The following is a 20,222-nucleotide window of genomic DNA, read 5'->3' on the forward strand; positions in this document are numbered from 1 at the left end:
TCTGGGTATATGCCCAAAAGAACTGAAAGCAGAGTCTTAAAGAGATATGTGTACACTCATGTTCATAGCAGCATTTTTCATAATAGCTAAAACGTGCAAGCAACTGAAGTGTTCACTGAGAGATGAATGGATAAGCAGAATGGGGTATGTACGTATGATGGAATATTATTCAACCTTAAAAAAAAAGGAAATTCTGACACATGCTACAACACGGATGAGCTCTGAGGACATTATGCTAAGTGAAATAAGTCGGTGACAAATATTGTATGATTCCACTAATGTAAGGTACCTAGAGTAGTCAAATTCATAGAGACAGAAAGTAAAATGGTGGTTTCCAGGGGCTGGGGGAAGGGGGACTGGGGAGTTAATGTTTGGTGCGTACAGAGTTTCTGTTTTACAAGATAAAAAGAGTTCTGGAGGGGCTGGCCCCGTGGCCAAGTGGTTAAGTTCGCGCGCTCCGCTGCAGGTGGCCCAGAGTTTCGTTGGTTCGAATCCTGGGCGCGGACATGGCACTGCTCATCAAACCACGCTGAGGCGGCGTCCCACATGCCACAACTAGAAGGACCCACAACGAAGAATATACAACTATGTACCGGGGGGCTCTGGGGAGAAAAAGGAGTTCTGGAGATGGATGGTGGTGACAGTTGCACAACATTATGAATGTATTAATGCCTCTGAACTGCACACTTAAAAATGGGTAAGATGAAAAACTTTGTTACGTGTATTTCACCATGATAAAAAATCTGGAAAAAAACGGGGATGATAAGACTTGCTCTGTCCAACTCAGAGAGATTTAAATAAAAGATGATTAAATTAGATAACAGTTATAAAAACAACATGCAGCATACGAAAGGCTATCTGATGTCAGATATTATTGTTACCATGTTGCACAGTGATATCCAAGACTGTAAAATCAGCTCGTCATTTTGGTAGTTAGGGAGAGGACTCATCTGGATAAGTGAAATTGACATTTGATATTTCAAAAGTTCACTTCAGCCGAGTGTCAATTACTTTATCTTCCTTTCTTCTAATACCTACTGTAAAAAATTTTCCAAACAAACTTACTGAAAGTTAAATGAGATTTATTTGAAATTTACCCTCTGAGCCAAGGATTCATAAAGTGGCCCAGAGGTGGCAGCAGAGGAAAGAGGTGAAATGCTACTCTTGTAAAAAAAAAAAAAAAAAATCATTTAGTAAAATGTCAATTATTGGCAGAGGGAAATCTACACAGGGTTTAGCTCACTTAATTTTATATTTACTAGTAAGGCATAAATGTAACATAAAAACAGTAGAAGAGTCTGGAACGAGACAGAGGTGGTGGTTGTACAGCATTGTGAATGCACCATGTGCCACTGAACTGTACACTTTAAAAGGTTTAATTTTATGTTCTGTGAATTTCATTTCAATTTTAAAAAGTATTAAAAACAGTAGAAGACAATCCACTTACTGAAAGAGAAAGTAGTTTTTTTTAAGCTTCCAATATTTGACGGTAAATACTTTATGACAATGCATTCTATTTTCTTTCTCAAGGATAAATCAAATTTTGGTACTAAAATTTTTATGAGAAAAATTAAACTTCGGGGCAAAAGTTTTAAATGCTGCTCAAAGTTCTTATTAGGAATACTAATTCACAATTACAAAGGCTCTTATTTTAATAGATATGTTATAATTAACAAAAACTCTGATTTGGCTTTATGTAGTTATCCAAAACTTGATGATACTTTTTGAAAGAAGGGGTTTACCCATTAGCTGAACATTACATTTTAAAACACATGTGCTAGTTGGAGGTAATAATTTCTTAGGAGGAAAAAAAAGATGTGTGTTTCTACTTTTTCTATAAGGTTAACAAAAACCTTTTCTGCCTAGTATAGTGTTTTTATGACCTTATATTTTTTGGGTCTATTTACACATATGTTTATATAAACTACTTGAACACACATCTTTATAAATATGGTCCTTCCGAGTCATCTCAGATTCTTTGCTCAGTGAGAAATTATTCATGTTCAGGAGATCATAAACAACATTAGTTTCTCTTGCTGCCTCCTTGCTAAAGTGGAGATATGTTGAAATTTTAAAAACTGAGCAATTTGATAATTCTGAGCCATTCTAACATACGTGTAACCTGGTAGTAACATAAATAATATTAACCTGCCTTTAATGTGCTGCATTACAGGTTTCTAAGTGAATGCAGCCCCATTATTTCATGTGATACTCACAACAAGGGTATGGTAGCTTTAATTACACATAATCATTATAGAAAGTTTAAAAACATTAGGATCACTCAGAACCTTACCAGCCAGAGAGAATCCCTGTTAACCTATAGTCGATGGTCAGCCCAACTCTGTGGGATGATCAAGGCAGACAGCACCATCCCTATTTTACAGGCAGACAACTGCCACTCAAAAGGTTTCAATAACTTGTCCAAGTGGTCATTCAGCTAGTCAGTGGAGAAGCCGGTGTCAGACCCAGGGTTTTCCTTCCCTGCCTCTCACTGCCCTTCCGTCACCCACCACAGCCTCTGCTACAGGTAAGAGAGTGATTGTATCTTTTGGCCGAGTGATCTCTGACTCAATACCCATGCACTTTCCCCCTAGCAACCTGCTGATATGTTAACAGGCTCCCAAGCAGTCACGTATTGAAATGAATGATTCTGTTGAAAGATAATTCTCCAGGCATTACCCTTCCTTTCTGGCAGATTACCCTATGCTTTGTAACACTCTCCACGTTCATTCATACAACATTCACTTAGATCCCAAGTAACTAAGAGAAAATCAGTTACCCTCTCTGCAGTTCCACCTGGCCCCAAACCAGGCACGGTCACGTTGACAGAAGCGGCCTGGACTTCCAAGTCCAGATCACATGGGTCACTGGCTCCGTCGGTCAGGTTTACTGTCTCTGAGCCACTTGGCCTGGCCTCAGCCTCTGGCCTCTTGCGGTGTGGGCTGACCCTGGCCACTGGTTTGTGCCTGGACTCCAGGTTGTCATTCTTCTGCTGGGGGGAACTGGGGCTCTCTGCGCTCACCAGACTCTGGGCCCCTGTGCCGGCTTTGTATTCCAGTTTGGGTGAACTCCTTGATCCTGACAGTTCTTTCCTCCCGAAGCAGCCAGGGCCACCCTTGGGGGCCTCTGCAGAGGCCAGCAGGTTGGCTGCATGGGAAGGAGTGTCCACCATTCCCCCTGAGACACTCTCCTCTAAGTCCATCGAGCTGCCAAGGAGAGGTGCTGAGAAGGCCTTGCTGACCAGTGTTTTCTGGGGACGTTCCTCCTGATTGTTGATAGCCGTGACCTTGGAAGAGGGTGTCAAGACATGCCTAGAGTCGCCCTCTGTCAGAGGCCTGCTGGGACCTGGGAGGGTCCCTGGGAGGGAGATGCAGTCCCCTTCACTGTCGAACTCTTCCTCATCACTGGCATCGTTGGCATCACAGCCCACCCTCCTCTGGCGGAAGAGAGGGTTTCGGAGGACCTGTGGGCTCCCAGGGAGACTGGCTTGTCTGGCAACTGTCACCTGCTTGTGGAAGAGCCCAGAAACTCGCTGACTTCCTAGAGACACAAGGCTGTTGGCCCTGGCTTTTCCTGGTTCCTTGTGAGCTAGGAGGAAAGGGGAAAGAAAAGTCAAATGAAATGGTTTCCCATCTGGCCTGGTCTTATAATTTAACCTCCCTTATTACATACGAGTGTTTCCACATTCACAACTACCAGATACACACCCACTGGCCACTGGTGACCAGGCTGAAATGATATGGCTTCTTGGGATCTGCACCGAGTACACAGCAGGCTTCCCTCTCTCCTCCTCCTACTGGCTTCCCTTTTTATTTATTTATTTACCTCAACCTCTGGATTGTTTAACTTAAAACATGTGCTGCCTAGAGATAGAAATGTACAAGCCAGCAACATCCATGATGTCTGACACATTGGATGCTGCAGAGAATTCCTATCCAGGAGGATGCCCGGGGACCAGCCAGTCCTGCACACCTGGGCCTTCTTATTACCTGAGGTCCTTCCTTCATCTGTGTGATTAATGGGCACACAAGCTCCTAGAGCCTGGCGCAGTGAAGCCTGAGGTTACAATCTATCCACATTCCAACCAGGGAAGGGAAGGAAGCACACCGGCTGCTCTGCGAACTCTCCACGTCTTGCTAAACGTATGAGAAATTACACCCCTTCCACCTTGGCATGTTTCTCCCGGAGACTGGAGTGAGCTCGTCAACTGTTCCAAAGGAGAGCTGGAGTGGCCATCGCCTGCCTCTCCCAAGACAGGGCATTTTCTTCTTCAGACATTAGAAATGAGAAAAAGGAAACCACACCAGCAAGAAGTCTGAGAAACCAGTATGGTCCACATCAGATCATTATCTCATATTATATTGAGAAGATAATCAATGAGATTTTTAAAAAAAAACTGATAATATCTGTCTTTTATGAGTTCTGAAGGTCTCACGCACTGCCTTCTAAAAAGAATTAAGTTAGGGCCTCATGAGGAAGAGACCTGGAATTTGGCTGGAATTCCCCTAAAACATAAGGCCATCAGGTTGCCAACCCTGATTTGATGCCATAAATTTCAAGACTACACTGTGTAAACAACATGTAAAGAGGGCCCGGTTTAGCCACCTGCAACACTCTGGGTTAGAATGTGTGTCCAGCCCAATAAGCAAGTGGCCACTCATCAACAGTGGGCTGCATTTTCCATGGATAAATTCTGAATTTGGTCAGGGTAGAAAGACGGCTTCCACTCAGCCAGACGCATGGTTTCCAGTTCTCTTCTCACACCATGATGGCCAGAGTTGGAAAACAGTCATGGCTTACTGGAGGTGCTGCAGACGCTTCCTGGGTGATCCTCGTCTTCGGAGCCGGCCACCACAAAGTCTGACAAGGGGCCTGGGACATCTTGGGCAAAGTACTGGGAGAGTTCAGATTCAGAAATCAGGGAGTCCTGTTGAAGACAGTGTTGGATGAAGAAGAAGGAACACCAGAAGCAGATTATTTTAAACAGTAATTACTGCCTATCTTTCCAAGAACACATTGTTCTAATCCATGGTCATTTGAAACAGCTGTGATAGTAAACGCCCACTTCCATTTACTTTAGGATGGCTAAATTAAACAATTAATGAATAAAAAGGCAACAGTGGCTGCCAGACAATGTTTTTAAGAACTATTTTTTAGGCCAAGTGTTTGGCAATGATCAGAAAAGCCCCAGCAGCAATATATGAACCATCCCAGGAAAAACAGTCGGGGAAGAGATAGGAAAACAGAATGAAATTCCATGCCACTGGTTCAGCCTATTGATGAAACAAACAACCGGGGAGTTCGAATCCTGCTCTCTGATCCACTGGGCTTAGGAACAGCCAGCTGAGAACGATTCCACAGTCTCCTTAAAGTCACAGGTCCCCCCAGAACTGAGTAGGGCCCCCTTTTCTATGGAGCATTTTAAAAACTACTTTTCAAACTATAGCTCAGTTCTTTTATTTTATTGCTCAATTCTTTTCCTGGATAAATATTTAATAAAAGAAACACACGTGTATATTTGTTCTCAAATTAGCACTGTTGCTGTTTTTGTGTAAAATGACCAAAAATGACAGAAATATGGGCTGGGTCCTCAGGTTTGACTTATGGGCTCCAGGAACTGGTTCCTAGGCCAGCTGAACGAGGCAGCAGTGTGCCTTAACTCACCTTTTTTGCTAGAGAGGGACTCTTCAAGGGGGTACCTGTTGGGGAAAAAATTTACCATATTGTCAAAACAATGGTCCTTACAAATAGGCTCCCATCCTTAACTAGAAAAGAAGGAGCCGAACATATGAAACAAAACCCTCTTTGCTTGACTGGTAGTGACGGATATGGCCCTATGCATAGGTATGGACGGGCATGCAGTCTACCCCAACCCATCCCACTGCCCAAAATCCTGTTCACGCTTCAAGCCCTAACTCAGAGGCGACCACCTCCATGATGATCCCAGTTGGAAGCAACTTCTTCTGAATTTCAAAAATATTTTATACTACCCACACGCCAACGTCCATACACATGGCGTAACTTAATTATAAGCGGATGCATCTTATCTCCCTTCCTCAACTATTTAACTCTCCACAGGGCTGAGACCTTCACTGATCTGACCCCACAGTGCTCAGCACTGTACCTGGATCTAGGAAGTGTTCAGTGGGATTTGTTGAATGGACTGAAGGATGAATGAACAAAGGTGCACCACCCAAGAAACTCATGAAAGAACTGGGGAGAGGGTTGACTATCTATTTTAGTTTTTATTTGAAGGATGAAAAGACTCGACATTGAGACTTTAAATTATATGTCATGAGCAAAAAGGTCTTCGGCATGAGGATAATGGCTTAATAAAATCTTCTATAAATGATCCAGCAGATATCCTGGAATTATGAGAGGACAGCTTTCAGGCAGGTCTGGAGACTGAGCTGGTTGAATAAAGAGCCCATTCTAGCCGTGCCGACTTTAAATATATTAATTATGGATGCAGATAATCAGGGTATTTCATGATTGCCAAAAAATCCTAGGCCTTCCTTTTCCTCTGACAACCAGTAACTCATGTCTCAGTTCCTTTTCCTCTCAGCATCAGTCTTAACATCAGTCACGTCTCAAGTTCCGACATGTTTGCAGAGTCCTTTATTTAGGTTTCCATCCTACAGGAAACATTACTTTTAAAACTTGATACAGTATTTCATATTTTAAATTCATATGAAATTCTTTACTATTTCAATCCTTCTCTGCCTGAGCTTTTCTGCTTAAGAAGGGAGAAATCATGATTTTTGCAGCCTTGATTACCCTTCTTAAGTTAAAACTTTTAACTCATGTCAAGAAATCCCCAGTTTTTGGGTGGATAATACTCTGTATCTAACAAACAACTGATATTTTGGTATCGTTTCATTCTTACCTAGAACATTTCAGATGAATTGTACATAAACACATGAAATGCTGCTAACTCATTTTTGCAAATTACCATAAAGTAGTGTAAGAAGCATGCACGACTAGAACTTTAATAAAGCGCATTAAATAACTGTAGAAACCAACAGTAGCAGCTAACAGAAAGCACACACTTTGTCTGACAGCTACTTCTGCCAAACCTGATAATTACACAGACTTCAATAATATTGCAGGCGGGGAGTGCCCCGTGGGGGAACGTAATGAGAAACTCTTCTGAATGGTGAATGAAAATGTGCAATTACAGTACCTAAGCCAGGAGAGGAATTGGCCTCTTTGCTCTCCTGATAAGTGCTGCGTGCTATCACTTCATCCATTTCCTGCTCGGAAACCTGATTTTCAGCAGAAAGCACAAATTAGATGGTTTTATTTATTTATTTTTCCCCAAGAAAAGCAGCTAGGATCAGAGTCAGAGTCAGAGCACAGAGACAGAGGAAAACCACAGGGCCAGAGATGATGACCATCCTCTGAAGCAGTAATTTGGGGCATATAAGAAGTATACAGCTGGGTTAACTGATTGCTCGAAACAATGGACTCAAAACAATGGGTTCGACTGATTCCCAAGATCATTCAGCAAAGCATTCAGGTGCTGTGGTTACCAACAACACCGCTGACATCTGCCGCTCTCTAGAACACTCACTTCTCATTCTTTTTTCCTAAACTTTATTTAAATAATTTCAAACCTATATAAAACTTGCAAGAGTAGCACATGAATAGTATACTCTTCCTCTAGATTCACTATTTTTTAACATTCTGCCCTGTTTACACACATGCTCCGTCTTTACACACACACACACACACACACACACACACTGCTATAAATTTTTACTAAACCATTTGGTAGTTAGTTGCAGACATCATGACTCGTCACGTGTAAATATTTTAGTATGTATCTCTTAAAAATGAGGACATTCTCTTAAATAACCTTGGTACTATTATTCAGGAAATACAACATTGATAAAAACAACTGTCTAGTATACATTTCATATTCTAATTGAGCCAATTGTCCTAAGCCTATCCTTCAGAAATGCTACACAAAGTGTCTGTAGACTGAAGTACTTCACAGAAAGTCTGACGCCAGCCTGAGATAAGATAAGGATTTTCCTTGAGAATGCAAATCAACCCTCAGCTTCTTTCATCAACAGTGTCTTCCTAGGGAAAAATGTCAACTCAACTAGACGGTGGGCATAGTAATGTAACTGATTTACATTCTGGTACCAGCTCCTCATCTTGCTGTGGACCTCTAGCGGACTGTCACTGACCAACTTCTCTGCATAGGAATGCTTTATAGAAAAATTTCTTGGGCAATCCAGAATTCAATTCTGGATCTAGTTGCCCTGTGTCTTTAGTTGTCCTCTTTTAATCCAAAACAATTCTGAGCCTTTGTCTTTCATGATACTGACATTTTAGAAGAAACCATGCCAATCCAAACCCTCAATTAGGATTTGTCTGATAGTCTCTTCATGCTTAGATTTAGATCACGCATTTTTGGGCCGAAAAACTACAAAAATTGTTTCCTTCTCGGTATATCACAGGGGCCCTCAGGGTCAGTGTGTTTCACAACTGGAGATAACTGTGACCACTCCATTAGGGTGAGGTTCACCAGATTTCTTCACTGGATTTTTTCTTTTGTTATTAATGAGTAATGAGGAGATAGCTTGAGACTACGTCAATATCCTGCTCCCCAATATATTTCCACTCAATGGTTTTAGCATCACTGATCATTCTTGCCCCAATCAATTTTTATGATGAAGTTTTCAAAACAGTGATTTCATAACTCTTCTTTTCCTTCTATATTTATTGTTATCATGGTAAATTCATGGTTTTTTTCCCCCATCAGTTGTTATCCATAACTGTCATTATTCATGGGAAGACTTTTTAAAAGCCTGATAAATGCTGAACTATGAGATATTTTAAAAGACATAACTTGTATTGAGTTTCTTTTTGTGTGTGTGTTTGATGAAGATTAGCTCTGAGCTAACATCTGTTGCCAATCTTCCCCCTTTTTTTTTTCCCCAAAGCCCCAGTATGTAGTTGTATATCCTAGCTGCAAGTCATTCTAGTTCTTCTATGTGGGATGCCACCACAGCGTAGCCTGATGAACAGTGTGTAGGTCCATGTCCAGGATCCGAACCAGCGAAACCCCTGGCTGCCAAAGCGGAGGGTGCGAACTTAACCACTACGCCACGGGGCTGGCCCCTGGAGTTTCTTTTTTAAAGGTAAGAATATTTTAAGCTCAGAATGGTAATTTTGTGTACTATATATAACATGTAGCATAAACAGTATTTGGATAGTTTTTATTTATTTATTTAGGATAAATTTGCCTTAATAGGTAAATAAATATTTTTATACAGGATTCAGCATTACATTTTAACCTCACAGATAAATCACAATCACATCATGGCCTTTATGTAATACTTTGTAGTAGGCTTCATAGGAAATAAAATATGTACACATACATGCACACAGGTATACACACTCACACACACACACACACACACCCCTTCATAAAGCAAAGAGTAATTTTGTACAAATGAGCCTGGGAAAATATCAGCTTAAATAGTGGTTGCAAGTTTTTCTTGATATTAGACTTTCAATAATTGCTATTGTTTTTCTGAGTAGGAGAAAAATGGCTGGGATTTGAAACAAGTGAAACATTTCCTGGCTAATTCTAATCACACTGAAAGCCCCAGTACCAATTAAAAATGAACCTCTATTACTTTCTTCTACCTAACAAGCTAGAAGCTGCTACCCGAGCAGGTCCAAATCTGAGCTTGTCTAGACCTGGAGGGTTTGAATATCCCAATCGGGCAGCCACTGCCCCAGTCATTATGAGAAACAGAAGAAAAGAAAATCCTTGTGGTATTTCTCTTGGAACAACATGAAAACTAAGGAAGCACATACATTCAGTATCAAAATGTGCTATTGGCATGAAATGCTGGGATAAGAGGTACAAAAATACATTAAACATAAAATGGAATCTTGACCAAAAGAAAAATACAGTATGATGTTACAACTAAGAACACCATGTTTACCTAGGAAGAAACGTGAAATCCAGTCAGACAAACACTGAAATTTGGTTTTGCTGGACCTCTCCCCAACACCACCATGACGACCATTTTACTGTGGCTAGACATGAATCAACCTGTGTGTCCAACAGGATCACAGACCACCAGCCTATCAGGATTATTATGCTTTGCATTGAAATGCAGTTTTGATATTGATTGTATTGGCAAATTAGGCAGATGCTTTTGGGCTGAGATGAAGCAGACCTCCGAACAAATCATGACCTGTGCTATGTTGGAATGGATTTTGATGTCAGACACGCCTTGAAGCCAATGCCTGCAAACCACTGAGAACATAATTTTCTATAACGTTGCCGAGGACTGTGCTAGGTCAGCCACGGCTTCCTGGACTGCTTGTTAAGGTAAAAGGAGGTGTGGCCATGTGGGTGGTAGAATCTAAGAGAGGATCCTGGAGGAAGGAGCTGAGAACGCTGTAGCTGTGTCTGTGAGGCACACAGTGTTAAAGTGACCCAAAGAGAGCCATGGGAAGAGCAGGGGACCAAAGTAGAATGGATTCTAAGGGAAAAAGTCAGGACTACTGGATAGAAAGGAGAAAAATGGGAAGTAACAAGTAGAAAAAAATGAAAAAAGGCAGAAGTTGGACTTGATGTTATATTAATGCTATTTTATGTATGGCATTTTTGAGAATGCACATAGGTAAGAGAAAACAATCTGGAAAAGAGGGGAGTTGACTTTGAATCAGTCTAATGGCAACCTTTGCCTAAGCACTGTGGTTGACATCACCTTCCCAGATCAAGACATGGAGTCACAGCTCCACAGCTCTTATTTGTATTGAGGAGAATACAGCAAACGAACACCACCAAGACACTAAAGATGATCCCATAAAGTTAATACACTAAAGAAATCTCAGACGTGGCACATGGGAAGACCCACAAGGTCTCCAGGCACAGGCGTCTTATTCTGAAAATGGCACACAAGTCCATCAAGCACAGCAGCCTGGGGCCATTTAGGATATAACCAAATAGCACTACAAATAATACAAAGGGAGTGGCCATATGACAGGCATGGGAAGAGTTAATATATTTAATGAGCATTTTGAATTGTTAAAAGGAAAAAGTTAAATTTTGTAAAACACAACTGGAGTACAATATTACAGACAAGCTAATTTAAAAAGATTTTTACATCGAGTACTCAAAACAACAAAAATAATGCTCAAAGTGAGGTGAGTTGAATTTGCTTAAGTATCCTGTGGTTAGCCTAAAAAATTAAAAGGAATGCACAAGTATAGAAGAGAGATAACCAAGTAAAAGGGGAGGCCAATGATACAGGGTCTGAAATTATCTGCAAGTTTAGTGTGGGTCAACAGTGTGACATCAATGCTGAAAAAGAATTCGTGGGCTCTTAAGCCTTAATTACAGAAATACTCTGTTCAGGTCACGGATGGCCTGGACAGATCACTTAGTCCAATGTTCTCAGATTTTCTTGATGCAGAAATCCATATCTTAACTAGCGATTAAACAGCTAGCTGGGGGTTCCTCAAAACCCAGCACTCCTACATTTCACCAAATTTTAAATTCACCAATAATATTGTCAAAATTCTCTAGTAGACTTTTCTAAGAGTTTGAAGACAAAGAAGTCCAGATCAACAATTCCTTTCCCATGTGTATCAGTTACCTTGGCCACAGGCTGATTCCCATCCCCAGCTGGGTGAACTGTCACCAAAGAGTATGCATTGTCATAGAAATACAGTGTGTGTCACTGCTACTGGGCAAATAGCCAAGCGGTATTCCTATACTCAGAACTGTATGAAATACTTCACCTTTGGATTAGGATGCCGGCCGATGACAAGGCGAACGGGTCCTGGGGGGCATTTGCTCAGGATGGCATGGACTTTGCTTAAAGCAGCATGGCGAACGTTGACTGAGTTCACTTCCAGGATTTGATCTCCACGGCTGCGGAGGGCAACACAATCAACACTCTGTGGTAACTGTTAGCTTTTTACAAGATTTCCTTCTGGAAGACGTTTATAATATGAAATCTTTTCTGAATACTTTAAAGAGGGAATTGACATCCTTTCATCTTTGCATATGTGTAAAAAAGCAACACATTCACACGAACACATTCAATTTTAAATTGGCAAAGGCTATTATGCATATCTACATGCATTTTCAGAAGTAGCAAAGTTAAGTAAAATGATAATAAGAACCCCTTCTTGAGCACATAGTGTATGCCAGGCACTATACAAAGCAATCTACATAACAATGCTTTGAATAGATATTATTATTCTCATTATGTAGATAAGGCTACAGGTTCAGAGAGGTCACCCAGATGTCACCCACTGTTGAACTCAGGTCTGTCTACCACTTGATCATCACGTGATAGCCCCTCGACCACCATCAGTTTCTTTTTTCCTACCATCTTGAAATGATTATTGTAATATAATTTAAGGAGGAAATATCTGAAGCTCAAAGGTTACCCAAGAATTTGTAAAAACGTTTCAAATTTGAACAAATGAGAAATTGGGGACAAGATGCCCATTTTGACTTGAAATTATAGGGAGAGAACTCAGTATGAGAGAACAAAGACTCTTTATGTGGGGTTTGAAGAATGTTCATTTGGCAGTCTCCAGACATATGGAACCATTCAAGAAAGAAACATCATCTTGGGATGTCATTAAAGGATTTTTTTCCTTGGGTTCTAAAAGTATATTTTCTTTAATGTACTTTGGATGATTTGCTAAATTTTTTTTCGCGTGGAAATTCACTCTGATGATTAACTAAAAACATAATATAATCTATTAACAGGGCCCCAAAATGGCAACCTCAAGGAATGTCCTTTTGACAATTCCTCAACTCCTCAAGGACTTAGAAGCTTATAGAGGAGAAAGGTGATACTGTTTGCACAGAGCGATTTGTGCAATACGTGTACATTCCTGTGAAATTTAGGTGGGCACGGACCCACTGCAATTACTGCATGATAGAACATCTAGACAGCTCTTGTACAAACAGGATACCCATGCTACAGCCCAACTAGCTGGATTGAGAAATCAGACACGCAGTGATTTCAGACAATAAGCATGTAGACATCACCACTCGAAAAGGAATGGAACAACAGAAAAGGTTCAAGAGATTATATTTAATAATAAAAGTCTCCTTTTATCCTCTTATTATTTATTCAAGGGCAAGATTGTAGGACTCTCTTGTATCCAGCGATTCCAAACCATTATGAACAGTTCCCAGTACCTCATACGAATTTCACATAAATGAATAAAAACTGAAAGAAAATATTTAGATCCTCATAGATATTGGTATAGAGCTGGATTTTGTCAAGTTTCTGAAACTGAGCTTCTGAGTCCAAATAGAACAAGATAGGGAAAGCCATGATCCAGAGTTCTCTAATTCAACCAAATTTCATTTATATTAGCTCTTTATCTTAGAAATGCTATTAATTGTAATCCTGGCTATAATACTGCCAATAATACAGAGATTTAGAATCCCACAAAGGAATGTAACAGGACAGATATCTTACATGTGCATGTATTCACATATTCACGAACATGCAGACCCCATACTATCAGGTTTACAACAAACCTCAGATTGCTCTCCATCTTGGCCACTGATCCGGGGGCAAGACTGTGAATGTAGATGCCCGGCGGGCTGTTTTCTAGAGCCAGGCAGCAGGCACCAATGCCTAATCCAACTCTTGGCTCTGTGAGAGGCATCATTCCAAGAAAACAAAATCAAAAAAAGAAAAGTTTAAGTGACTTGGAACTACATTAAGGTATATTTAGACCAATAACCATTTATTTTTTGACCAGACTCAGAATGTAAATCCTGCTTTTCTTTGTCAACCTGGCCATACTCTGTTAATGAAATGAGTCCATGGCAGAACCAGGGGCTAACTATGGATGTCAATTGTTCCATGATCTACTCTCTGCTTAAACAGCCTCCTCAGATCTGGCTTTGGAAATATGCAGAGTCAAAGTAATATTTTTTATTCTGGATACACAACTTCTAGGTTTCCTTTCACCTCTCTTTTTAGCAACTAATCTTTTGGTTATTTAATTGCTCATCATATTTCCACAGTAGGTGAGCAGGGGCAAAAATAAACAAAGATGAAAAGCAGTAAGATGTAGCGATCACTCATGACTTTTAGTTACTGGTGTTAACTGTATTCTTAACTATAATCTTTTGTTCTTTAAAATTTTTTATCAGCCCTAGAATTAAGCTAGTCAGTGATTTTTTTTTCTAACATGAGTCTGACACACACTGATTCATCTGGGGAGAGCTTAAAAGACTTTGTGCTACTGGTAACTTCCCCTCACTTTACGAAAATGACTAAAAACTCTCCTTTTGATCCCACTGTCCATTTAGAGAATACCCTATGTTGTTGGTAGCAGATTGTTCTAAAGGAAGAATTCACAAAAGAATACAAAAAATTAACGTAAGAACAGATTACAAATTGTCATTTGATAGAATGTAACGAAAGTGAACGAATAGCTGGTCTCACCTTTGTTGAGTGTTACTTCCATGACAATTCTGTCCTTGGGCCCAGGGGCCTTCCGACCCAGGGATGAAGCACTGCCTTCATCAGAGCCTCCTGCACAGGTTCCTCCACTGGCATTGAAGTTTGGGGAGCTGGATCTGCTCATGTGTGTCGGTGTGGAGCAGGGCGTGAGGCTTGGGCTCAGTAACTTTGTGCGTACTGTTAAGACAAATAATCCACTCCGGATTTGCTGAGAAAACAAGAAAAAAGGAGGGCTAAAACATTCAGTCTGGCCCTACGTCAAAGAGTGAAAAAAGAAATCACCAAACCCAAACCAGAAGGAAATAAAGGAAGAAAAACAAAGATAAAGGAGATCAGTAAGAATGCTGTTACCTTAAAGGTATGAATGGCTTCTTGAAACGTCAAGCCCTTTATTGGTATTCCATTTACATCTAGGATTTCATCCCCTAGTGACCAAATATGAGAATTACATTAACATCAAGCTTTAATTTACTGGAATCTAACCACTCAGTCAGTACTAGAATAGTATACCATATGGTCCCTGATTTACAACTCTATAAAATGAATTTTATTGTTCCAACTCTCTTTCATTAACTTAGCTTCCAAGAATGTCACAAAATGGGACAATTAATGACAATGCATATTCTTTTGCAGTAATTCTGTATTTCCATCTTTAAACAACTATGAGAAGCATCAAGATCTTATTCTTTAGCCATTGCCAAGTCTGATAACAGATGTCCTATGTTTAGAGATCAAACTGCAAAAACTGGGTCTCAAGTCTGTCTTTGTAATCTTTGTTCAAAAGCTTAAACCTACTGGCAATGAGGCATGAACACACAGAACATGTGAGAAGCCACTCTGATACCTGCAAAAGGACACGTCTGGAGAATCATCACAGTCTGTGGAAAATGGTTTCAATAATAAAGACAAACAACTTCTGAGATGTTATTTAAGAATGGCAACCTCTTCTCCAGAAATGGTCTAGATGCCTGGTCTTATTGGTGCTGTTCCAGGTTCTCAGTCATTAAGCCGGCAAGTTACTATATACTTCTATCTAAGAGATTACTCTAGGCTAATGTCAAATTGTACTCTCTCTCTCAAACTATCCTGGACTCATCTTCACCCCAAGACGACATTGTCAGGTCAATTTTCAAGCTATTGATAGTGTCTGCTGGGAATATAAAAGAACTTGGACATCCTATTGACTTATCAGAGCTTGTTTCTGGTTTGTACTCTTGTGACATGGTCTGGTTTTTGGTATAACAGTTCATCAAATACACTACAAAGGGGCCCCAGAGAGAAGAACAGATGAACCTTGCACAGCAGTGCAGGACAGAAGAGAGACTTCCCTCACCTACGACAAAGTGCAAAGCAGCATAAGAACAGACATTGTCACCAATCATGGACAGTCAATGCCAGGAGCACACTGTGTGTTTGATTACAGGAATCCTGTAGGTGAGTTCAAAAATGTAGCAGTCCCCCATGCATTTGTTAGCTTCCTTCTCTTTCATCCAGTTACAGAAGTTGTAAAATAAGTGAAATAATCTATTTAAAAATAACCTGGCACAACCAATTCCTCAACTAGGTGAGGTTTTTGGCTTGTTTCCATATGGGAAAAGGATAGAAACATTAAAACGATTGCTCATGCTCTTAAAAAATCTTTATATAAGATTTCTAAAAGACAGATCATTCAACAGGTTGAAAATTCATTCCAATGACTTACATTTATTGTAAATGAACACATACGAAAAAACAGTATTTAGGAGAATCAAGTGCTATTAACCTTCCCTAACTATTGATTTTTTTTTCCATTTTGCTCCATTCTACCAGTATTGCAGGATGAATTTCAATCAAGTGAACACATGGCATATCCATTATAAAAATGTTCTGCTAGAATTTTACATTGTTCTGAAACTAGACACAAACACCACCTGGGAGTTAACCCTTCCTCTAAGAGAAAGAAATAAATATTCTGCCATCAAAATATTAAGCCTGGTCACGTCTTATCATTAGCATACAGGCTTCTAGGGTCGCTCTGCCAAAAAGAAGGAGACTCCAATTCATTCTTATCAGTTAAAAAAAAAAAAGCCACAATAACATAACAGTACCTATAGTTTGGGTCAACTGAACTGAACAGTCATAACTTTTCTGAAGGTAACTAGAAATATTCTGACTTAATCATTTCATGAAGTCAGTATATTAATAAGGGAGTAGAAAAATCAGGATTCATGAATAAGTTCTCTTAGTGGTGACTGTAGTTAACAATACTGTGTTATGTACTTGAAAATTGCTAAGAGTAGATCTTAAACGTTCTCAACACACACACAAAAATTATGTGACGTGATGGAGGTGTTAACTAACCTTATTCTGGAAATCATTTCGCAATATATGCGTGTATCAAATCATCACGTACACTTTAAACTTACACAATGTTATATATCAACTATATCTTAATAAAGCTGGGAGGAAAAACAGCACTTGTCTGGTATGTTTATGCATGGCAAAATGGCGGGTGCTATGGAGAACATAAAAGATGTTTATGTACTCCAGCCCTGAGCAAGAATGGACTGTAAATTCTCAGGAATCTTCAAGGCAAAGGAACATGATCAACGACCAAGGGGACAAGGTAGAATTTAAAGACCCAAATAAAAATATCAAGCCACTTTCCACATATCATCTCATTTAATCCTCACAAGCTCTTCAAGGTAAGTATTAATATTGCAAGTTTCAACCGAAGAGAGTGAAGCTCAGGTTATATCAATTGTCCAAGGTCTGATGCGCTAAGTGTTGGATTCAGCCCAGGTCTCCTCGACTCCCAGGCCCATGGCCTTAGCTGCTGTGCCATTCACTTCCCGTCTTGCAAGGGGACACATCTTCATGGAATCAAAGCTCACGTCCACTGAGGACCACCAAGAGGCTTTCCCCTACCTTCCTTAAGTCTTCCGTCCTCTGCAGCTGATCCATTTGGGAAAATGGTCTTGACAAAAATCCCCATCTGTCCTCGAATGCAGTCTCGACCTCCAGCAATGCTAAAGCCAAGGCCCTACATCCAAAGCAAACGGGGGTGCAGGTTGTCATTGCAGTATTTAACTGAGGGCATCCTTCCCATTGTAGTATTTAACTGAGGTGTCCCTCCCAACCAGGCTCAGAGTTAAGCTAACTAGCTGTAAATTCAAGTTTGTACTCCCTTCTCCACTTCCCTCCTCAGATCTATTAGCGTTGTGCTAGCTATGCTTTACATTAAAGGGAAAAGTTTTAGGTTGAACATACGAAACTGCCAATGTTTGACAATCTTTGATCTCCAAAAACGGCAATTTCACATGGATCAACAATAGCTCATGAGAACCATGTCACACTGTGCAGCTGCCATATTTGTTTTATTCTTTCGTTTCAGTCTTTCCATTTTATATCAAAATGGATATTTTGATATTTGTGTAATATCAAGTTATTTGTATTATTCCCTTTATGATACGACAATGCCATAAAATTCATTCCAAAGAATAACTGGGAGTAGTCCCTGAAGCTGCAGAGTCTGATTTTCTCTCGATAGTGGTAAAAGTTGGGGCATTTTCTCTACCCTTATTGTGTCCTAGCCACCCGGAGGTGACACCTTACATCATAAGGCCAAAAAGGGTGTGACCATCTCGCTCAGAGGTGCACAGGAAAGGATGCCAGGAATCCACTCAGATCCATAACAAAGGCCACTTAATCTCTTCCTCTTTATCCCTTTTACTTTCTCTTTCATGTAAAAACAACAATAGTGAAAAGTAACTATTTAAAAAACACGGGCCAACCTTTACCTGGAGAGCAAAACAGTGCACAGAAAAGAGCTCACCTTGCCTTTTTCTTTGTACAGCCCAATGATAGAGATGACCGATGGCCGAATGAGTCTCCAAGGAGATTCCACCTGAGTAGCGCTCAGGGAGCGGGTGGACTTCTTTACAATGTGGTATTCCTAAAAGTCAGCACATGGCAAGGTCAGAGAGAGTCTCATTTATCCTTCTGTGGCCTGAAAATCTATTCAGATTTTTGAAAACTTCAGTTGTCTTTTGGGTTAGACCGCTATTTCTCTCTGGTCCATCTCTGGTCCAGTGGCTTAAAGAAAGATTATAAAGAAGATTGGAAGAATAGCCCTTACTGCTTGGAGGCCGCAAACACCTGGTGTTGCTCTTTCCTCGACTGTCCTTCACAGAGCCTACTTCTCACCTTCTGCAATGGAGTCAGGAACCAGAAACCAAGAGGGCTCAGAGATGTAGGATGACCACCCTGTGGTCGGGTTCTCTTGGAAGTAACCCTCTGCCCTCATCCCAACTTCACAATCATGGTCAGAAAGTGTCTTGCCATTTTAAGCTTAATTCACTCACTCAAAAACTTAGCAAGCCCTTGTTTCTTCTAAAACCCAGACCGCAAACCCAGATAGCTGTTATTCCATATAAAGCAGCCCGCTGAGAAACTGCAGCAGCTTCAGTTCGAATCCCTCACATTTGGAAAATAAAATACTTTCCCATAAGCCACACTTTCCTTTCCTGGCACGTAGCAGCTCAAATCTTGATCTCTTTTTCCTGTCCATCACCCACAATATACATGTGTGTAACCAGGGTGCACTATTTATAACATAAACAAGAGAGTCAGTGAATCTATTGCTAAAGCTCTTCTACTGTTTGCTCCTTGCTAGTCTTCTTAGAATAATAAATTTTGTAAATGGCACAGATACTCTAGCACAAGCAAAATATATATATATATATATATCGCTTTCATGTTTAATACGAGAAAAGAGATGTCAGAAGATAGTTTTTATCCTTTATTAGTATATTCTACATTCAAAGGTAGAAATGAAATGTCTGCTAATGATACTTTTGTATTCCTAGCAGCTTAGAACAATTATATTTTGGAGTTTTATAAAATATCTGCCAGCAATGTTGGCCTCCCAGACTCTGATTCATTAAAAAAATGATGTTGGCTTGGCAAGGCTACTACCCTTTTACTGAAATCATCATAGAGACGGCCAGACACAGCCCATAGGTTTTCAACCCTCGAATACAGAGGTTCACGTGTGGACTTGTAAGGGAACTCTTTCTCTATCATCTAACTCCAGCAGCACCTCATTCTGTCTCCCCTTGGGAGCCAGTGGGAACCAGAGGCCTGCATGCTTCACTGTTTTCTCGAAGACTTTCAGGGGCCCCACTGCTCTTTTTAGACCTCTGCTGTCCAATACAGCAGCCACTAGTCACCGCGGCTGTCTATATATATACTTTTTGATTGGCACCTGAGCTAACATCCATTGCCAATCTCTTTCTTCCCCTCCTTCTTCTTCCCAAAGCCCTCTAGTACATCGTTGTATATTCTAGTCGTAGGTCCTTCTGGTTGTGCTATGTGGGATGCCATCCCAGCGTGGCTTGATGAGTAGCGCCAGGTCTGGGCCCAGGATCCGAACCAGCAAAACCCTGGGCCACCGAAGTGGAGCACGTGAACTTAGCCACTTGGCCACGGGGCCAGCCCCTGTGGTTGTCTATGTTTAAGTTAAGATGAATTAAAATAAAAAATGTACTCCTCAGTTTCACTAGCCACTTTTCATGGGCCCAACAGACACATGTGGCTACCATATTGGGCAGCATGGATATAAAACATTTCCATCGTTGCTGAAAGCTTTATTGGATAGCTCTACTCCAGACAATACTTTTTAGTGTAGGCAGACAGAACAAGAAAAAAAGCCTCTTCACCAGACTGTGCTTCCTGCTTCCTGGAAGCCTGGTTAGA

At 40.6% G+C, this 20,222-nt stretch overlaps 1 protein-coding gene across 13 annotated transcripts in view; it reads right to left on the reverse strand.

Moving 5' to 3' along the window:
- The window catches only part of PDZD2 (PDZ domain containing 2), a 345,154-nt gene that overhangs the window by 22,090 nt on the left and 302,842 nt on the right, over positions 1-20,222 (reverse strand). For all 13 annotated transcript variants that reach the window (XM_070519816.1, XM_070519813.1, XM_070519814.1 and 10 more), the window contains 10 exons: positions 18,301-18,420; positions 17,394-17,508; positions 14,838-14,911; positions 14,469-14,694; positions 13,550-13,667; positions 11,779-11,911; positions 7,184-7,265; positions 5,665-5,699; positions 4,801-4,927; positions 2,780-3,588 (listed from right to left, as the gene is read on the reverse strand). In XM_070519816.1, coding sequence (XP_070375917.1) covers positions 2,780-3,588; positions 4,801-4,927; positions 5,665-5,699; positions 7,184-7,265; positions 11,779-11,911; positions 13,550-13,667; positions 14,469-14,694; positions 14,838-14,911; positions 17,394-17,508; positions 18,301-18,420 — 1,839 coding nt within the window. The remainder of the gene's footprint in view (positions 1-2,779; positions 3,589-4,800; positions 4,928-5,664; positions 5,700-7,183; positions 7,266-11,778; positions 11,912-13,549; positions 13,668-14,468; positions 14,695-14,837; positions 14,912-17,393; positions 17,509-18,300; positions 18,421-20,222) is intronic.

Source organism: Equus asinus, chromosome 10 (assembly GCF_041296235.1).
Source record: "Equus asinus isolate D_3611 breed Donkey chromosome 10, EquAss-T2T_v2, whole genome shotgun sequence".
NCBI lineage: Eukaryota > Metazoa > Chordata > Mammalia > Perissodactyla > Equidae > Equus > Equus asinus.